General features: G+C 39.1%; 1 protein-coding gene across 1 annotated transcript; it reads right to left on the reverse strand.

Moving 5' to 3' along the window:
* Nucleotides 1–6,995: 6,995 nt before the first annotated feature.
* On the reverse strand, nucleotides 6,996–12,725 carry drd4-rs (dopamine receptor D4 related sequence). The gene is made up of 4 exons (XM_070928988.1): nucleotides 12,486–12,725; nucleotides 11,733–11,845; nucleotides 9,422–10,110; nucleotides 6,996–7,198 (listed from the first exon to the last, which is right to left on the reverse strand). The coding sequence occupies exons 1-4, from the start codon at nucleotides 12,723–12,725 to the stop codon at nucleotides 6,996–6,998; spliced, it is 1,245 nt and encodes a 414-aa protein (XP_070785089.1).
* Between the last annotated feature and the right edge of the window lie 7,642 nt (nucleotides 12,726–20,367).

Below are 20,367 nucleotides of genomic sequence, written 5' to 3' on the forward strand. Positions count from 1 at the left end.
CTAAACTTTCCAGTCACAGCTGCTGACTGTTACTTGGCAGGCTTATGCCATTGTTTTTCAGTGGACAGAGGTTCAAATCAGCACTTACATAAAAATACAGCACTGCAAAAGTCCAAAGGACAAAGAAAAAAGTTTAAATGAAAAGCACAGTACAGTACACTGTAAAATATTATACACTGTATAACACTGATTACTGAATAATTTGGCAAATAAATGGATACATAAATGAATGACTTTGCGTTAGTAGAACTCAGTTCTCAAGTTATTTCACACACTGGTTTCACATTTTAACATTTTCAGTTGATGTCAGAACATTTTAACTGAATCAACAGGATTATTATTATTATTATTATTATTATTACTGACACATGATAATTCACTTGTTTACTGACATGAACATGAACACATAGATGTAGCCACTCACCTCTCTGTCTCTCGCTCTCTCTCTCTCTCTCCTGTTGGTCTACAGGCAGTCAGAGTCCCTTGCCCTCGGTCTGTTCAGGCCTCCTGGTCTCAGCTTCATGTTTTCAGCAGTAACATCTCACTTTATTGTTCAACTTTATCCCTGAGAGAGAACAGAGGCCGGTCTGTGTCTGTGTTACTGTGTGTGTGTTACTGTGTTACTGTGTGTGTGTGTGTGTGTGTGTGTGTGTGTGTGTGTGTGTCACTATGTGTGTGTGTTAGTGTGTGAGAGCATTAGCAGAGGGCTTACAGAGCATTAATGAGCAGGATAAGTAGGCCAACATGCTGCAGGACTTTAAACCAACAGGAGGCCTGTTAGTTCAACCTGCTTAAACTCTGTGGTTGTTATCAGTCAGAGGAAGTAATTACTAATGGAGAAATACTAATACTACACCGTGAAAATGCTATTATAAAATACCCAAATAATATTCTCAGATGAAATTCTATGACTTCCAGTTTTGTCATAGTTATTTTATTATTTCCATGTTCATTTTATTGTTGTTACAGGTGATGCAGACCTGTGTGGGTTGATTGTGGATCCATCTGCTGGTAATGCCTCAGGGCTCCAGTAGGGGGGGTCACACCCCTCTGCCTCAGTCAAACTGATGAGCTTTGTCCCCTCTTTACCCTTTTTAAGGCAATTACTGTAAACAAAAGCACTGTAACCTTGTAAGCACATGTTGTCAATGATTTTTCCTGGAGTCCACGTGGTTTCTCTGAGTCTACCTGGGTTCTGTGATTAAAGACTGCAGGACAAAACCAGATAAAATAAGATAAGATAAAATAAGATAATCCTTTATTAATCCCTCAGCAGGGGGGGGATTGGGCAGGAAGTCCCATGGATGTGGAGGATGGCTGTGAGCTGACTGTTGTGGGAAGGGGGGAGAAGGTGGGGGTGGGGCAGTATGCAGGGGGTGCAGGCGATGAGGGTTGCAGCAGAGTGGACTGGGCCAGGGGGTGGGCAGATGCCTGATCAAATCTGTTGAAGAAGATGTTAAGATCATTCACCCACTTCCAGTCCCCCACAGGCTGGGAGCTAGGTTCCCTATAACCAGAGATGGTTTTAAGGCCCTTCCACACTCCACTGATGTTGTTCTGCTGCAGCTGATCCTCCATCTTCCTCCTGTAGCTGTTTTTGCCGTCTCTGATCCTCCACTTCAGCTCCTTCTGCATGTTCTATGATGATGATCCAGGATGTAAACAGGAGCCTCATTTATTAAAGTGACAGGAGTTTTCATGAGAAACAGGGACTCTGAATCGTAGTGAAGTATTAAGTGGATCAAATTAAAGTACAACAGTAACAAGTACCTCATCGTTTTGTACTGTAGTAAATGTAGTTTACATACATGAGTCTGGCAGTGGGAGGTCTAACTCTGATCCTGATTTCAGTTCCTGTAACTGTTGCAGTGTTTGAATGATTAATTCTTCTTCTTCTTCTTCTTGTGGTGAATCATGAGAGTCATCAGAGTGGAAACTCTACTTGCTGAACACACTCAGGTGTGAATCCTCTGATAACACACTCACTGACTCTCTGTCTCCATCTTCACATTTAAAACCTCCATCATCCTCCACCTGTGTGTGTGTGTGTGTGTGTGTGTGTGTGTGTGTGTGTGTGTGTGTGTTTAACCCCCCCATGTTATTTAAAGGCTGATTTGTCCACCTGACCTGTTGTATATCAGCTGAGCTCTTTGTTCTGCAGCTCTGACCTTTTTACTCAGCAGCAGAGATCATGATTTTGTTCATCCTGCAGGATGAGTTATATCAGACTGGAACAGGAGTTCAACTGATATCAGATCCATTTTAAGATCTGGTTCAGGTGTTCTCTACAGACAGTTTTCTTACAGAAGCTGATTTCAGCACAAATATGCTGTGAGGACAGAAAAAAATATAAAAAACAGAAAAAGATCAAGATGTACTTTATGTGTTCTCATTAGTTCTGGACTCAGCAGCACAGCACCACAACACAAAATGAAACCACTGGAAAACATAAAAGCAGCAGAATAAAACACAGAGTCTGGTTCAAATCACCACCAGAACAAATGAACCAACAATTAAAACAGCAATCTGAAACATAAGATCACACATCTTTTCATGTTATCTTCACACACTTTGAACCTTTTCTGTGATAAATTACAGGTTTACATACATTAGTGAACTATAACTGATTATGAAACTTTATGAAGAGTTTGAATGATTTTACTGTGTGTGTGGTCGTAAAATGTACATGCAGAGCGGAATGCAACTTGCTCATCAAAACTATTTTATTAGAATCAAAATGAATTTAATAAAGTAGCTGGCTGGACTCCCACCTTAAGAGAAGATTTAAGGTGGAATTCTCCATGTCTCTAAGATGTCTCTTCAGTGTTGCTACTTTAGTAGCCTACCTGTTGACATTTACCTCCGTCTCCTCCTCGTCACAGTTATTACCCAGATTGCAACACACACAAAGATGCTACGAGCTGAGATCTGAACATAAACACACCCACACAGCTCTGATAACACATGAACACACATGAAAACACAGATGCTCTCACACACACACACACACACACACACACACACACACACACACACACACAGTATGATATACAGCCAGAGAACCTCAGCGACCAATTAAATCTCCTGCTGACGTTCACTGTTTGACTGTATGACACTAACAAACCTTTTCACACAAACTCTTTTTAAAAACCATATTATGAGGCGGAGATACAAAATGAGGCGAGAAACTGATTTTAACAATACATTATTATCATAAAGTCATGACCCATCATTTAAGTGAGAGCAGCGTGAGACATCTGAAACATGTGGACAGAAAATGAATGTTTGCTGTTAGTTTGATTCTCTGAGCAAAGATCAGTTTTTAGAAAAGATGATACAGAATACAGAAAAGGAAGTTTGACCTGAAGTGGGAAATTCATCTCAGAAACCGTCCATCAACAGCCTGACAGAGCATCTGCAGTATTTTTAAAGCTTCTCTGAGATGAAACTATTTGTGGACTGATAATGATGTTCCTGCCACTGAGCTGATCATCTGACAGACACAAAGATGGAGAACATTTTAAATGTGAAGTGAGAGAGAAAACGTGAGAAAATTAAAAACAGGTTCAACCAAAGTTCATGAGTGAAAATAAAAGAAACATATTGTCATATAACTTTATTTAAGCAGGGAAGAGCCTCCTGGACAACATTATTGATTATTGATATGAGAATGCATAAACACACTTTATACAGTTTCCTGTGATAACACATAATTGTTGTCATACTTCAAATCAAACACAATAACAGCGTTACTTTATTTATCTCCTCTGTCTTCAGTTAACGTCACCAGATATTTGATGGTTTTTAATTTGTAGATTTCAAGATGTATCAGCTGCTGATTTTATCATTGATTTATTTATTTGGTGTTGGAGACAGATATCAGTCTGCTGAGTGTAAATGTGTTTTACATTTTGAATTAAATCATATGAATGTGTACTTTCTGTATGTTCTGTATGCTCTGTATATCTTTGCATGATGCAGGAGGATGCACTCCATAACTTTATCCAGGATGATCATATCTATCTATTGTGACACAATAATGATCAGATGATCTGAATTGATGACTGTCCAACCCTGAGCTTTTTTTTGTCTTTTATCTCTCAATGTGAAACTTGCTGCTGCTCCCCAGGTTCCGTTAAAAAAACATGAAACTCTGTTGGTGTGGACATAATGAAAACACTGACGTACGACTCTCTACCTTCACTGACGTGTTCACGTGTTTCTGTTCCAGCAATATGAGGCTAACTTCCTGTCACCTGTTTGATATAAATCATTTCATGAAAGTGTGTGGGTGAAGGGTATTCTTTGAACAGAACTCATATTTAAAAATGTATGAATTGTTCTTATGACACAAAAATAAAACTACTGTTTCACCTTTTTAAAAACACTTAAGCTAACTGATCTCTGAAATAAATGAAAGTCAAACTAAAGTGAATGAAACGTACATTTGAGACTGAACAAAACATCTTCAGTTTTCTGGAAGGAGTTCTGAACACACATTTTTACTACGTTAGTATTACATGCTACAGCTGGAAGATGTATGGGCTCCTTGTTACCATGGTAACCCCCCTGAGTGGCTGTTTGACCACACAAAGAGGGAGATGTTGTCCAGTACATAAGTACATGTTAACCTCACCTTAATCCCAGCAGAGTTTGCTCTTGGACAAATGTTGTCAGTGTTCTGGTACCAGTGTTGATCCTGAGAGGTGTATGAAGTGTGCATTGTGGATATGAGGTGACCTATTGTGCTGTGCATGTCAGTAAAGAGAACTGTAAAAAACAGCAATAAAGACATTAAGTTATCTAGAAACACGTATGTCTACTGAGCATAAAGAGACAGCAGGATTTTATTTTGATGGTTTTAGTGTAATCTAGAACCCAGAAGCAGAACTTGAACACAGACTGGCAACTGTATGTTTATTTTAAAGTCAATGGAGGGGAGTTGTTGAGCAAGGTGGAGTTTGGCGGAGTAGCAGGCAGGTTGGCTGGCAGGCTGACAGGTGAGGAGCTAGGCGAGGCGAGGGAATGGATCTGAGGCACAGGCAGACACAAAGTCAGACTGGTTGTTGGAAAAACACAAGGAAATAATCGTTACAAACTTAACCTGGAGCAAGAACCATATCGGCAAACTGAACAATCTGGCGAAGAGTGGAGAGTTGAGTCAGGGTAATATACTGCAGGGGCTTGATGAGTGGATGGGTTGCAGGTGAGCAGGTGAATCATCAGCAGGTGAGTGCCACGCGTACACAACACACACACACACACACACACACAGAGCACAAACAAGGGACTCACAAGAAACACAGGGAAGGGTTAAACAGGTGGAACACAAGGAATGAGGGAGCAGCACATTTCTCAGTTTTTTGATCAAAGGATATTTAATCTGTCTTGTTTTTATTTATCAGTGTCAGATATGTGATATTATTGTTATCAGTCCAATCAAGAATAACTGATTATTAATATTAAGTAATAAAACCATCCAGGGAAGGTCTGATATAACTCTGTAGTGTTTGAACATGAATAACAATAGTCATGGTGAATCCAATTTATTGTCAGTACAAAAACCAGCTGGTGTGGAGTAGCAGACTGAGGTGAATTGTGTCTCCTAGAAATTACATTTTTTTTTGTGGTGTAATTGCTGGCTGGATTATGTTCACAGGCAATATATTTTTGGAGTGCAGGAAGTGCTACATTCATGTGAAGCAAGCTAGTCATAGAGAGGTGATCAGGGTGGATGGTTGGATGTCCAAAGGTTCAGGAAAGACGATGGCTTTGGTTCAGTATTGAAAACATCAACAGGTTCTGTCCCATGCTTCAAGTCAGTGTTGACTTTTTCAATATTTAACCATGAAGACCTCTATCTTTCCTGAACCTGAACACAGTTTAATCAGAATTTAAAGTCAGGAGCCAATACTGGAGGAAAACATCTGGAATATGTTGACAGTGAATATTCTGCAAAGACATTCATAAAAAAAAAAATCCAAAAAAAAGCATAATTACAGACATCAGTGCTAAACACGAGGCTACAGAGGTGTCTGAGAAAGTCAACAAAGAGCTAATAAGATTTTTATGTTGATTAAAAATCAATTTTCCCCTTCAGAATTACATTTTATACAAAATATATTTGCTACAATAATTTATTGTATTTGAATGTACTTTTTAGGATACAGGGTTGCATACTGAATATAAAATATGAATCTTCAAAGTTACCAATAACTCAAGCCAACAAATAAATGTAGTACAGTAAAAGTACAGTATACCATTTACCTCTGAATTATGTTGATACGTTGTATCTAATGTTTATACATAACAATAATTATTATAATTATTGAGTTACTAAATAAGAACAAATTCTCATCTGGTTTCATCAAACAAAAACTAATTTCCTAAATCTGTTTATTATGTTATTTTACTGACAAAGATTGTTGTTTCAGCTACATTTCATCACGTTCACCTTCACTTCACAGATAAAAATACGACAAACAAGATTTTCCTCTTTAATAAACTTACAAACAGATATTTCTGTTTGTCTTCAACACAAACTCTCATGGAAACATTCAGTTTTTTGATAGGTCAATCATCTTCATGCTTTCTGCTTCAGTCACAAAAATATTCATAACACAGCAAATAAAAATAAGGCGTCACTGTTCTGTAAAACCTGCACCCTTAAAAACAACATCAAAATGAAAGATATCAAAGAACATTTATAATTCTGCACATGTTCACATATTTTATGCCTCTGGGCTGTAATGTGGACAGTAATGTGACTACTACTCTGCTTTAATAATAACAGACACATGGTTAAAACCTTCAAAATAAGAGAGCTTTGGTCAGAAGTCTTCTTCTTCCTGTTGGTGATGGAACGTTGACAGGATGAATCTTTTAATGTTTTGGGTTTTTTAAAGAATATAAGGCTCTGGAGACAAGACAATAAAATCCTGGATGGTCTGAGGTCTTCTTAAGACAGTCTGAGACAGAGTGAGAAGGTTTTAGTTTCATGTCCGACAGCAGAGCAGCTTGTGAAAGACGTTTCTGAACTCAGCGTTGAAGGCGGTGTAGATGATCGGGTTGACGGCACTGTTGACGTAGCCAAGCCATGTTACCACGGAGATGAGGGTGGGGCCGATGTCACATGACTGACACAACACCTTGGTGACATGGACGACAAAGAAAGGTGTCCAACAGGCCAGAAACACACCTTGAGATACAGAAGACAGACACCGTTAGAGGGACAGACTGTGATATTTCTTCTTCTTCTAAGAATTTGTCCTTCTCACTGAGAATTTATCTCTAGAGTTATTTAAGACCACTTCTTATCATTCAGTACAAGTGTGAGGGTCTTCAGAGATAATAGTTAAAGGCAGACTGTATACAAGAAATGGCTTGAGTTGGAGAAGAACCATAAAAATACAAGATCTGCATAAAGACATATCTCTTATCTATTAGTCTGTTGGAGTAATCATATTGTTTATGTAGATTTTGCTTGAATCGATCTTCAATCCATTCAAACCTGCAGTAAAGCTGATCAGTGACAGAGCAACTGGTTTACACCTTTCTTAAACTTTAAACAGCTAATGATAGAACAACAGGCTCTGTGTTTGATAGATGAACATTATTCATCAGATGATGCTGCTCACTTAACTCATCAGACATTAACTATCATCAACAGGAAGATGAGCTCAAACTGAATCCCCATTATAAGCCCTCATATGGGCAGTTTTTTCTTGAGTGTTGGTGTTTAAATCTGGCTGTGGTGTGAAGCTACGCTGAGACAGTAAAGTGGTTTCCACGGAGATAGAAGCAGTTTCTATTTTTACTGAGAGAGATCACAGCTTCAGTAAAGCTCACAGTAAAACATGAAAAACAGTTTGTGTAGAGAACAAATATCCAGCTGAGAGAGACAAAAATCTCTCATTTAACAGGAATAAATACAGCATACAGCAAAGTTTGTTCTCAGTGTGGAACTGCAGGCAATCGAGCTAAGGAGTTACCTCCTGGAGAGACACATTTATTATTTTCTACAGTCATGTTCATCACATTTATCATATTCAGTCATATCCATTAACACTGGCAGCTGATAGTAGCTGTGGGTGCTCACAGAAACTAATGACTTTATACTGAATGATGCGTAACATTCATGTTTCTGCATTAATTTGAATCTAAATTATTATTTATACAGTTCGTAACACATATCAATAACAATATACATCCATTTATCATTATACACAACAAAACAACAGAAAGCAAACTACAATGCTACCAATGTTTCATAGACACATGACAACAACACTACTGAGACTAAGATGGAGGACATTGTTCTCATGTCTGATCAGGATAAATTATTCTTTCCCACGAACAACCACAGAATTAGAGCTGAAACAATTAGTTGATAAAATTGTGGACTCTGAGAAATTGATGGTTATTTATATTAATGAATAAACTGAGAAAATAAACGGCAGATTGATCCGTGTTGAAAATAATCGTTGGTTGCAGCCCTAAACAGAAACCATCAGAGTAGCATCTCTCTGCCTCTTTCCCAGCAGTAAAACTCGTTAATTTCTTTAACTTAACTAACCCAACTTAACGTCCTGTCATTCTCTATTTGTTTTCTGTCAGAAATTATAAAACAGCAGATTACTTGTAAATGATGGACTAAGACTTCAACTCAAAATAATTTGTAAGCGATGCAGCCTCTGAAAGAAGAGAAAACTATCTTCTTCATTTATATCACAAGTTTACATCTCACTGCTGTTTTCAGCAGTGACACCACTCAGTCTGTCTCACTGGATACAAAATATGACCAATCACTGTGTCTCTTTCCATAAATATGCTGTCACGTCTGAATGAAGCTGTGAGGAACATTCACATAAAAGTCTCTTCTGTCTGACAGATGAAGCCAACAATGTTACACATTCCTTGTCTGAAAAGGGGTTGTATCAACAGCAACAGTCTCTTTAAACGGAGCGTGACACAAATAAACTAAATGCAAAAAAATCAACGGCAAAAGGTTAAAGTAATAGTAGTAGTAATTAAAAGTATGAACACCTAGGATGTTCTGGTGGCCAAGGCGTTGGGGCACTGACCCCTCTTTTCCAGAAATAATAGCATTTTCCACTCAAGTGAAATACATTTCAGCAGGAATTGAAGCTGGATCATCTGATTTCAAGTCCACCGCTGACTATTCGTGTACCTGTAGTGTTTAGATCTGAGTGAGATGCATCTTCCTGGTTTTATCCCATATTCTTGGTTGCAGATGTAATTAAATGCTGGTTTCCTTTTCCTTTATTTGCAGTCTTCTTGCACAAGTTTTAAGTTTGTCTAACTGTTGGATTTTTGTCTTTGCTGTTATTGTCTGGTGTTCACAGAGCTCTCATTGGATGGCACTGTATAAATAAAGGTTGAGTGAATGAATGATACTCACCAACGACGACAGGCAGGACCTTCATGGCTTTCCGTTCCCTCCCACTGACTCTGCTGCTCTTACTGTTTCTTCTTCCTCTCTTTGCAGCGTTTGTCTTCATTGGGCCGTTCTCTCTCCTGTTGCCTCCCTCCCTCCTCTCTGTGGGCTCACCGTCTGACACGCTGTCCATCTGCGTCGTAATCTGGTCGCTCTCCGCCACAACCATCGCCCCGCCCTGCTGCTCCTCCATCACCGGGGTCGCAGAGGGTGTTGTCATGGAGACGGTGGATGGAGAGGTGGGGCTGAGGCTGGCTGGCGTGGCATACACGACTTTCTCTCGACTCCCGGTCGTCTTGGCTTTAGCTCGCCGTAAGGCCGAGCTGAGACGTAATGAGAGACCTCCACGACCGGGTCGACCCGCCTGAGATCGGCTTCGACCGCTCCATCGCCGCAGGCCTCGAAACATCCAGTAATACAAGAAGAGCATGACGGGACAAGGCACAAAGAAGGAGCAGACGGATGAGTACACCACGAACCGATCGTCCTCCAGTTTGCACACGCTCGGATCTCGACCCGGCACCTGGTTCAGACCGAAGATGACTGGACTCGCCACGCCCAGAGATAGCACCCAGGTAGCAGTGATGAGAGCCAGCTGACGGACACTGAACTGGTTCCTGTTGTACTTCAGAGGGACAACCACTGCGATGTATCTGAAATACAACACAAAAAGATGAACCCTTCCTCCGAAGGCTTCGCTCTCTGGTCTTTGCTTTCAAATTGGGAAAACCAGAATCAGTATTAGAGTGCTTTCCTTGTTCTGGCCTAACACTGTATTAATATGCAATACATACATATATATATATACACATACATATACATTGTTATTGTATATATTTTTTAACTTATTTTTCACTTAAATACTGTAAATGTGTATATTTTTTATTTCTATTTCTTATTTTTATATTTTGTACATACTTTTAGCTCTAAATTATGCTACTTTCTATTCTTGAATGGGAGCACCGGTACTGTACAATTTCCCCCCAGGGATCAATAAAGTATTTCTGGTTCTGATTCTGAACACATAATGTAAATACCAAGAATATAAGAATAGATAACTGCCAAAACCAATAGTTAAAATTCAATTAAACAGAAAAAGCTGGAGCAGGAGACTAACTAGATTATAGTCAACTGACTAAATGATGTGTTAACCAACACAGCAGACAGGAAAAGTAAATATACTCAGCCTAATTCTAGCTGAAGTAAGCTGTCCCCATAAGTCAGAATGCACATTGTCTAAGGCAGCTGGACTTGTTTTAGATTTTTTAGAAACATCCAGCTGACTCTGACTCAGCTCTTTTATATACATTTTATTCAGTGATGTGACAGTCTTTGCACAGTTTGTATACTTTATATTTAGATTCATGTTTCAGGCACTTGTCAGGAAAAATTAATTTAGCCCCTATGGTCTATGTTATCAGTTCATTCTCACAAGGTGTTTCATTACATTTTCTCAACACTTTGAAAGCTGCCAGTTGCCTCCATTAGTAGCTGTCATCTATAAAAAACGGGATATAATCATCTGTTATCTCACTAAGAAGGTGCTAACAACATGACTGCTGCTCTATAAATGATTCCAAGGTACTTGAAGCTCTCCACCATCTCAACTGGCTCACTGTTGATGGAGATGTGGCAGTGGGGGGTACTTGGTTTAGTGTGGGTTTCAATGAGGAGTTCTTTAGTCTTGGTGACAGAGGACACAGGTGATTCTCTGTGCAACACTGAGTTATTGTCCTTAAATACAAACTTTGTCTTTTCCCTTATGATGGACACAGTGACCTTTAGAGATTTAACAGACCTCATTTACAATGAACCATGATGCTGAAAGAAGATTAAAAATACATTTAATGAGAGTAATTTGATTTAAAAGCTTGGTCATTAAGATTCATTAAATTCTCTTTAATAGTAATCTTTACTGAAAACGAAAGAGGATAGTCACATAATCGTGAGTCTTTGCAGAAGAAATATTCAGAGAGTCTCGTGACTCATTCAGGTCAAACTGTTACTTGTGTAATTTGAAAATCTTAATTAGCTCTGCCAGCAGTGTGTTGTAAATTAAGTATATTCTCTCCTGTATGATGGAGGTCATCACACTATAATGAGTGGGAATTGTTACTCACGCAGCAAGAATGCATATTTAAATATATGAGATATATATCTGAGATTATATTTATTTCTCTTGTTGTTACATGTAAACTGCAGTCTTTAATTAGATTTAGATCCAGGTTTGACCTCCACAGAGACAGAGACCCGTGTGATGGACAGGTGGACTCACCTGTCCACGCTGATGGCGCACAGGTTGAGGATGGAGGCGGTGCACAGCATCACGTCCATGGTCATCAGAGCGTCACAGATGTAGGTGCTCAATGTCCAGATACCTCCCAGAAACTAAACACAAACATGCTGAATGAACTAAATTATGAGTTATCCTCACCTCCAAGTGTCCTCACAATGCATATGTAAACTTGTATCATAAACATCCCCATTCTCACTGACCTCAGAGTAGATGTAGAGCAGCCAAAGTGTCACTTTCTAAACTGTCCTCACTATGCAGTTGTAAACTGGTATTGGTCCTCACAAACACATCCGTCTATACTGACCTCAATTTCCTCAAAATTTCCTCACTCCAAAGTGTCCTTACTATGCACTCGTATTGATCCTCAGAAACACAGACATACAGACAACTGTCCTCAGTATGTTGGTGTAAATTATTATCAGTCCTCACAATCACAGATGCCCTCACTGATCTCAGATTAGATATAGAGTGGACTAAATAGTGTCCTCACTATGCAGGTGTAAACTTGTATCTGTCTTTACCAACACGTGTGTCTCCCTGACCTCTGGGTAGATGTAGAGCGACTAAAATGTCTTCACTTTCTAAAAACATCCACAATTTCTGACTCTCAAAAGTGTCCTCATTCTGCTGGTGTAAGCAGCCAGAGTGTCTTCAGTGTCTTAACTGTCCTTACTTTCTGAACTGTCCTCACTATGCAGGTATAGATTCATACTGGTCCTCACAAACACTGACCTCTGAGTAGACGTAGAGCGGCAGCACCAGCACTGCCAGCAGCAAGTCAGCCACCGCCAGACTGATGATGAAGTAGTTTGTGGCAGTTTTCAGGGAGCGCTCAGTGAGCACGCTCAGACACACCAGGACATTCCCCAGGATGATGACCAGGATAAGGGGGACACCGAGGACCAGGGCCAGATAGTTGTAGTCCCTCAGGTGCTTCTCACCTGGAGGGCTGCCAGGTGTCACATTGTCCATGATGGAGGCCCTGAACGCAGCTGCTGTGCTGCACTCAACATCTAGACACAAGACAGTTTACTGTTAGGATGTTTACAGTGTTTCATAGATTCAGATAGAGTATTTATGTGCGGGTCTCACCTTGATGTTACCTGTTGGCTCAGTAATCTGTGTGTTTCAGTCTCAGCAATTTGACAGCAGACTGAGTTTGTATTCTTCAGATTTTTCTCTTCACTCGTCATGATGAGGCCTGCTAGTTGTTGTTTTCTTCTGGTGACTGTAAATAATGAACAGGGAAATTTAGCTTATTTTGACTCAATCCAACATACACCATCCTGCTGCCCAAAATACTCTGTACTAATACTAGAGCACCAAATGTGGATTCTTCCGCCACTGAAAATAGTCCCTAATGAATGCCTTATTTCTTCCTGTTTGTGTAATGTTTGTCAAAACTGCAGTGACCAGCAGTTTTAGGAAATTACAGAGCCTTTAATTTAAATGAAACTATATGATTGTGAGGTGTTTTTAAAGACTTGGATCCTACTGGTTTCCTCCCACAGTCCACATACCTGTAAGTTGAACTGGAAACTCCAACTTGCATATTCTAATATGAGCAAATTTTGTTTTAGTAAATGCCGTTTATCAGGATTTAGTAGAAAATCAGTTGGCCCTGAATGTTTGAAACACATTGATGATATAAACAGATGGGACATGGATTCTTCTGCTGGTTTTAGCAATGGTCATCAGATGGATTGTCAAGTTTGCTTCAGACATTCATATTCCCCTCAGGGTGAATTGTAATACCTTTGCTGATGATATCATAAAAACTCACAATTGGTTTAACATCTTTTTGAGCAGTAAGAAAATGTAATTCAAAATCATGTTGATATTTGTAATAACACAAATAACTAAAAACAAAACCTTACACAATAGTATGTTGTGTTTCACCTCATATGTTTGGACAAGGACAGTATTTTTTAATGATCTAATATCATTGTTTATCATTTCTGTTTTTAGCAGCCTTTAACAAACACCACGTAAGCCCTAGACCTTTGCAAGTTAAACATAATGGCTCAACAGAAAAGAGCTGAGGAGGTCAAAGTTAGCTCAGCCATGTCTGTAATAACAGCAGCACAGAGAGGACTGAACGCTGTAGAGGTTTTTAGACAGCAGAGATTACAACTAAAACAATTGTACAACTTTAAAAGAGAGCATTGGTGAGTTTGATTTGTCTGAGAATATGTAAAGTAAACTCCAGAAACACACTTGAAAGAAATTCTGACTGAGAGATTGTATTGACAATTAACACAGGATAACAGTAAGTCAATCAAGTTTATTTGTCACATGTAATCATAGAAGGTACAATCACAGTGAAATGTGAGACAGGATATAGACTTTCACAAACCAGGTCTTGTCTAAAAATGACCAAACAACAAACTTGTATTGGTCCTCACACTGACATACAGAACACACCGCCATCCTCACTGATCTCCGAGTAGAAAAATCAATTATTAGAAAAATCAATTATTTCACTGATCTCAGAGAAGATGCAGAGCAGCCAAAGAAATTCACAACACTTTCTAAAATTAAGATCTAATAATTTATTGGTCCTCAACTCAGATTAGACGTAGAGCGGCTAAAATGTCTTCGATGTCTTTTTAAGTCATCCCTATCTTTCTCGTACTGGTCCTCACAAACACTGACCTCAGAGTCGGCACAACAGTCCTGCCTTTTTTAAGTGTCTTCACTGCTGGTTTAAAGTCATATCAGTCCTCATAAACATGTTTGTCCTAAGTTTTTGTGACATCTGTCCCTCATCTATCTCAGAGATGAGATTCTAGGGGTATAACACAAAGCAATCTGTATCTGTTTATGTCAGAAAATATCTGTATTCTTATCTGTATTCAGATTATACTGGAAATTGTTAGAAATTGTCTAACCTGCTTCATTTTCTGCATCAAATATGTTTCTACTGCCCTTTATACTCATATATACCACCTGTAAGAAGCACCTTTTATATGATATCTGAATGTATTTATGGAAGAATTCTGCTGATTGTAACATAATGTGTTTGGTGTCTGTGTGTTTAGATGTGACTGAGTTATGACTCTGAGAAAAAGCAGCATGGGAGACAGGTTGACTGAATTTCTTAAACAGTTTACCTGTGCTGGTTTTTAAGATCCTGATGGTGTAACAAAGGTTAAAGTTGGTGTGGTTTAAACAGGTGGTAGCTTTAATAGTGCTGATGTCTTGATGTCTGATGTGATGTTTGGAATAATCTGGTTTCCACAGAGGAAACATGTCACTGTTGGACCTTTTTGTAACTGACATGAATCCAACGCAGATGCTGATTTCTGATGGAAGAAACAACAAAGTATTCGTCTACAAGAGGTGATTCCCAACAGTTATATTTAACAAAATAATACTAGGATGGAGAAAGGAGCTGTTTCTCATCATTCATTGTTTGTAATTTGTTGTGTTATGTGATAAATGACTGAATCCGATCTTCAGCTCACACAGATATTAGTTTCATACATTATGATTTATAATATTGTAAACATGTTTGGATGATTGTCTAGATAACAAACACAGACTGATGTCATGTTTCTGTTTATGATTCATGCTGAGCCTGCTGCTCTCTTATTTTGGTGATCGTGTAAGAAAGTGGAGCTGGTTGTATTAAATGTCAGCGGTATTGTTTGGTGAAGTGTCTCCTCTCAGAGTGAATTAGATCACAGAGCTGCTCTCATCCTGTGATGCTGCTTTCCAACAGCTTCAGCGTTACCATGACGCCCAGAGATGAGGACCAACAGCACATGTAAACACACAAAAAAATACACAACCTGGTTTTAGATATACACAACCTACATTAACAGCTTTAGCATTACCATGACGCCCAGTGAAGTTGAACTCCACCTAACACACCAAAAATATGTACAACTTGGTTTAAAAACTATACAAAATCTACTTTCACAGCTTTACAGTAACCATGACCCCCAGAGCTAATACAAACACACAACAAATATACACAGCGTACGTTGGTTATTCTCTCACTTTTCCTCTAGCACCACCAGCAGGTCAAAGCTTTCACTTATCCTGTGAAATATCTCAACGTCGACTGGATGGATTGGCACACAGTTTTCTACGGACATTCATGTTCCCCAGAGGATGAGTCCTACTGACCTTTTCTCTGTTGCCACCATGAGGTTCACATTTTTGGTTTTTAGTAAAATGTGTTAACAGCTGTTTGATGGATTGTGATGAAATGTGGTTCAGACCTTCATGTTCCCCTCAGGATGAACTGTAATGACTTTGGTGATCCTCTGACTCTTCATCCAGCGCCATCATCAGGTCAACATGTTAATGCTTTGGTTTATGACCCAATACCTGCTGAACTAATGACATTCATCAGACTCAGCCTCAACATCAGCATGTTGGCATTGTCATTGTGAGCATGTTAGCATGTTGATGTTAGCATTTAGCTCAAAGCACCACTATGTCTACGTACAGCTCACAGAGCTGCTAGCATGACTGCAGACTCTCAGTCTGGTTTAATAGAAAAATATACACATCCTGCTTGAACAGGTTCACGGTTGCCATAACACTCAGAGAGGAGGACTAGGAACCACACGAATCAGCAAGTTCATGTTTGAAATTGTCTGATGTTATCATTTCCTTTGGAGCTTCAGCATCTTAAAACTGTGTTTTTATGGGATTTATTTTGTAGATGAACTTCCTTCACTACTACAGTGAGGGCCTTGATCACTGCCAGTGTGGGCAGTGAAGACCAACTTTCATGACAATCCAGATGAAGACCAGGCTTGAAAGGTGATGTCAGCTGTGATGTCACTAACAACATAAACAGAGCAGCAGGGTGAGAGACAGAAAACTAAATGATCACAATCATCTCGTCACCTCCTGCTGCTTTACAGCTTCAACTAATCAGATTCTCATCAGCAGGACGGTTCCTTTAATCGATCTACAGCTGACTTTCTTTCATGCTGGGAGGCTTTTACCACAAAGTCAGAGGGGAAACACAGACGATGTGTGATGTATTTATCGAAGAGGATGGATGGAAGTGTTTATGATCGTTGTTTCAGATAAAAGATGTGTTTAGTTGTGTGATGGTTAGATAACAAGAGCTCTGATCCATCACTGCAGGATGTCTCTAATAAACACATTAAACCGCAGATCTGTCATCAGATGCTGTCATCTAATAACACCAGAAACCAGAGAGACGCACTGCAGGTTCAGTTTCTGAGCAATATCTTATCTGGACAATATCTTCTGCTATCTACAGTCTGGTTAATGTTAGTAAAGATGGAACTTAGTCAGTAGGCGATTTGAGGGGGGATGCCATCCCGTTGTTAGCAAAATGACCAAAATGCAACCCCCTTGTTCTCCATCCCCTAATTGCAGAGAAAGTGCAGGGGCAGAGGGATTGTTTAGTTGAACATGTTAGTCTAGCCTAGTGATGTGTCAGTCGCGAACGAGCCGGTTCAAAGAGCCGGCTCTTTTAAGTGAAGGATGGGAGCCGGCTCCCGTCCGCGACTGAGCCGGGTTTTTTTGTAAAGTAATACAAGGCACAATGACACAACGATCTCCGCGCCACGGGTGCTCCATGCAGTCAGTGACTGAATGTCACGTGCAGGGCAGATAATAACAGAGAGAGAGGAAACCAGATCAGCCCCTCTAAGCTGAGGCACTTGGTCTTCCTCAATGCCAATCTGCCCTGAAAAAAATAATAAAAAGTTAGTTAGATAGTTGATAGTGGTTAGTTCATAGAGACACCTAAAACTGTTGGATGCAGCTGTTTTGCAATTTGCACATTGCAATATATTTATTTTTATTATTTATTTATATTTATTTATGATTATTTTTACTTCACTTTACTTTTTCAGTACTTTACTTTTATATATATATATATATACACATATACAGTATATTATACTTGTTATTTTTAGGCACAGCAAAGTTTTGAAGTCAGCTGTTGCTGGGGGGGGTTTTCTTTTGTTAATACTAAAATAAAGCTCTGCTGTTTTGTTAGGGGTGTGTGTTTAAATAAAAATTGAAAATGTCAATAGCTGTCCTTTATTTTTAATTTCTATGCTAAAGTTTTTATAGGTGTTTCTATCTGCTTTGTGTAGCAGAGTGGTTCTACAAGCAAGTCAGTGCATTCATTGGGTGGTTTCAGAGAGTTACAAGGGTCTGTAAATGCAATGAAAACAATTGGCTACAGCAATTTATTGATATTAGAAAATGTAATTTTTATTTTTGAATACTTCAGTACAAAGGATGTATTGAATAATTTAAGTGATATATGTGTACACATACAAATCATAAGTCAAAACAGTGCTAAATTTGGCTGGATTATAAAACGTATAAATTGTAAAATGAAGAGCCGAAAGAGCCAGCTCTTCTTGGTGAGCTGAGCCAAATGATCCGGCTCACTTAAAAGAACCGAAATTCCCGTCACTAGTCTAGTCTGCCTGACTCATTGATCCTTTATCTGACTGAGGTTTGTGCAAGTTAGAATCTGTGGCCCCGACCATGAAACATGAGCCTCACTGTGCTGTGTAGTGATGAATCCATGGTGCTGAAGTAGCAGACAGATTTGTAATTGGGCCGTTTTCTCCCAATCCTGCCCTTCGGTTTGGTTTTGGATCTATAATATTCTCTACAGCAGACAGAGGACGAGAAAGTAATGTAATGTAATAATTATACATCGTTTGAGAGTTTAGTAAATGCATCTAAAAATTAGTTCAAGGGGTAAAAGATAGGCTTCCCTCTGTTACTCTCCTACGTTAAGGCGTGATGTGTACATGGGTGTGTGTGTTGGTTGGTGGTGTGGGGGCAGGGGTTGTGCTTCCATTGGGCCATCCACCCTGTTAGAAATTAACAAATCACCTACTGCTTACAGTTAATAAAAAGATGAACATAAACTCTGGTGTTCTGTATGAAAGTCATCCATCACTCCGACCCCCCAGGACCCACAGGGGGCAAAGGAGAGTTCTGTTCTGTGTCCATTCCTATAAACTCATATATATATGTATATTTTTATCCTGAAAGTCCTCTTTAGGTTTCATACATTAAATATTATAAAGAGTACGGTCTAGTACGGCCTGCTCTAAATGAAAAGTGCCCCGAGATAACTTATGAATAAAAATGAATTGAATTATATATAATATATAATACAGTGATATAAAAGCGAGTCGTTTTGCATCACCTTTTAAACCGCTGTCGCCTCTATGGGTTAGGCTCTATGTTTTCAGGTAGAGTACACATTCAGGACCATTGATCACCTCCACAGGTGACTGAGGAAGGTTATTACTTTCAAAGCAGAGACGTGTTACACTTCATCTCTCTCAGTCCATCTGTCATGTCTTTTTATTTTCTTTTGAATTTCATTTTGTCGAGCAATGTGATCTTTCTTGATTGTTTCCTATAATATTCAGTACAGTGTCTCATAGTATTCTGTCTGTATTGATCTGGTGTCAAAGATTTGGATTCAGACAGACTGAACATGAATTCAATACTTCAGTGTGAGGTTGTCATGAGGGACTACTAAAGCGTGTTTCTTACCTTTTCATGTCGTTTGGTATAACATTGTCAAGATGTTGTCCAATATGGACACAATTCAAGAAGATAGTGGAGTGAGGAAGTTACTGCAAATACATACAAATACAAAGTCCTCCCAAATATGACAACAAAGCAAGTCAGAGATTCAATTGAGTGCAATCAAACAGCTGCCAGACGAAAAGAGATGTATCCACATCAACAGAAACATTCAGGTCGTTTCAGGACTTCAGCAGATCCAGTTTGTCTGCTGCCTTCAGATGAATGTGTGTGTGTGTGTGTGTGTGTGTGTGTGTGTGTGTGTGTGTGTGTGTTGGTGTTGATAGTATCTGGTGCTAGCAGTTTGTTACACACAGATACTGAAGGCTTAACTAACACCATAGACAAAAGTCAATACTGATTTGCTGACATGGTCTCAATCTGCTGCTGTGGACAGGAAGTGATCAGGTTATATTTACTTTATTATTTTAATGTTTATTTCTGCAGGTCCAAACCACAGTCTTTATAATCTCTGAGAGTCTGCAGTCTTAAGACATTAAGAGTATCAAGAAAATCACTTCTGGGTTCAGCTCACAGTTTCTACAGTTTAATAGAAAAACTATTTTACACCAGAAAGACTTGTAACTCGGAGACAGAGACCCCCTTTTCTTTATCAAGAAACTGCTGGTTACCTCTGATTGTATGCTCATACATGAGAGGCATACATACTGTATGTTGAGGTGTAATGTGAAACTGGACCAGTATGGAGATTAATGATAGAATGTTTTTCAATTCACATTAATTTTCATCACCTCCATTTTTATCAATTCATTTTGTTACTATACACTTTAACTTGTTTTTTATTCTTTCAGATTTTGTACAAAACATATATGTCACCTGTTGCCATGGTAACCCACTTGTGTAACAGGTGAGACATATCGGCATGCTGATTGAACAGCAGGATCCTCACACAGGTGTTTGTTGTGATGGAGAGAATAAAAGGACGAACCTCAGATTGTAAGAGATGAGTGTGATCTTCACAGGAAAGGTCACTAGTTGGATGTTTCTGATGTTCAGACTGAAACTCTGGGTTGTCTGTTTGTGAAGC

Source organism: Enoplosus armatus, chromosome 22 (assembly GCF_043641665.1).
Source record: "Enoplosus armatus isolate fEnoArm2 chromosome 22, fEnoArm2.hap1, whole genome shotgun sequence".
Classification (NCBI taxonomy): Eukaryota; Metazoa; Chordata; class Actinopteri; order Centrarchiformes; family Enoplosidae; genus Enoplosus; species Enoplosus armatus.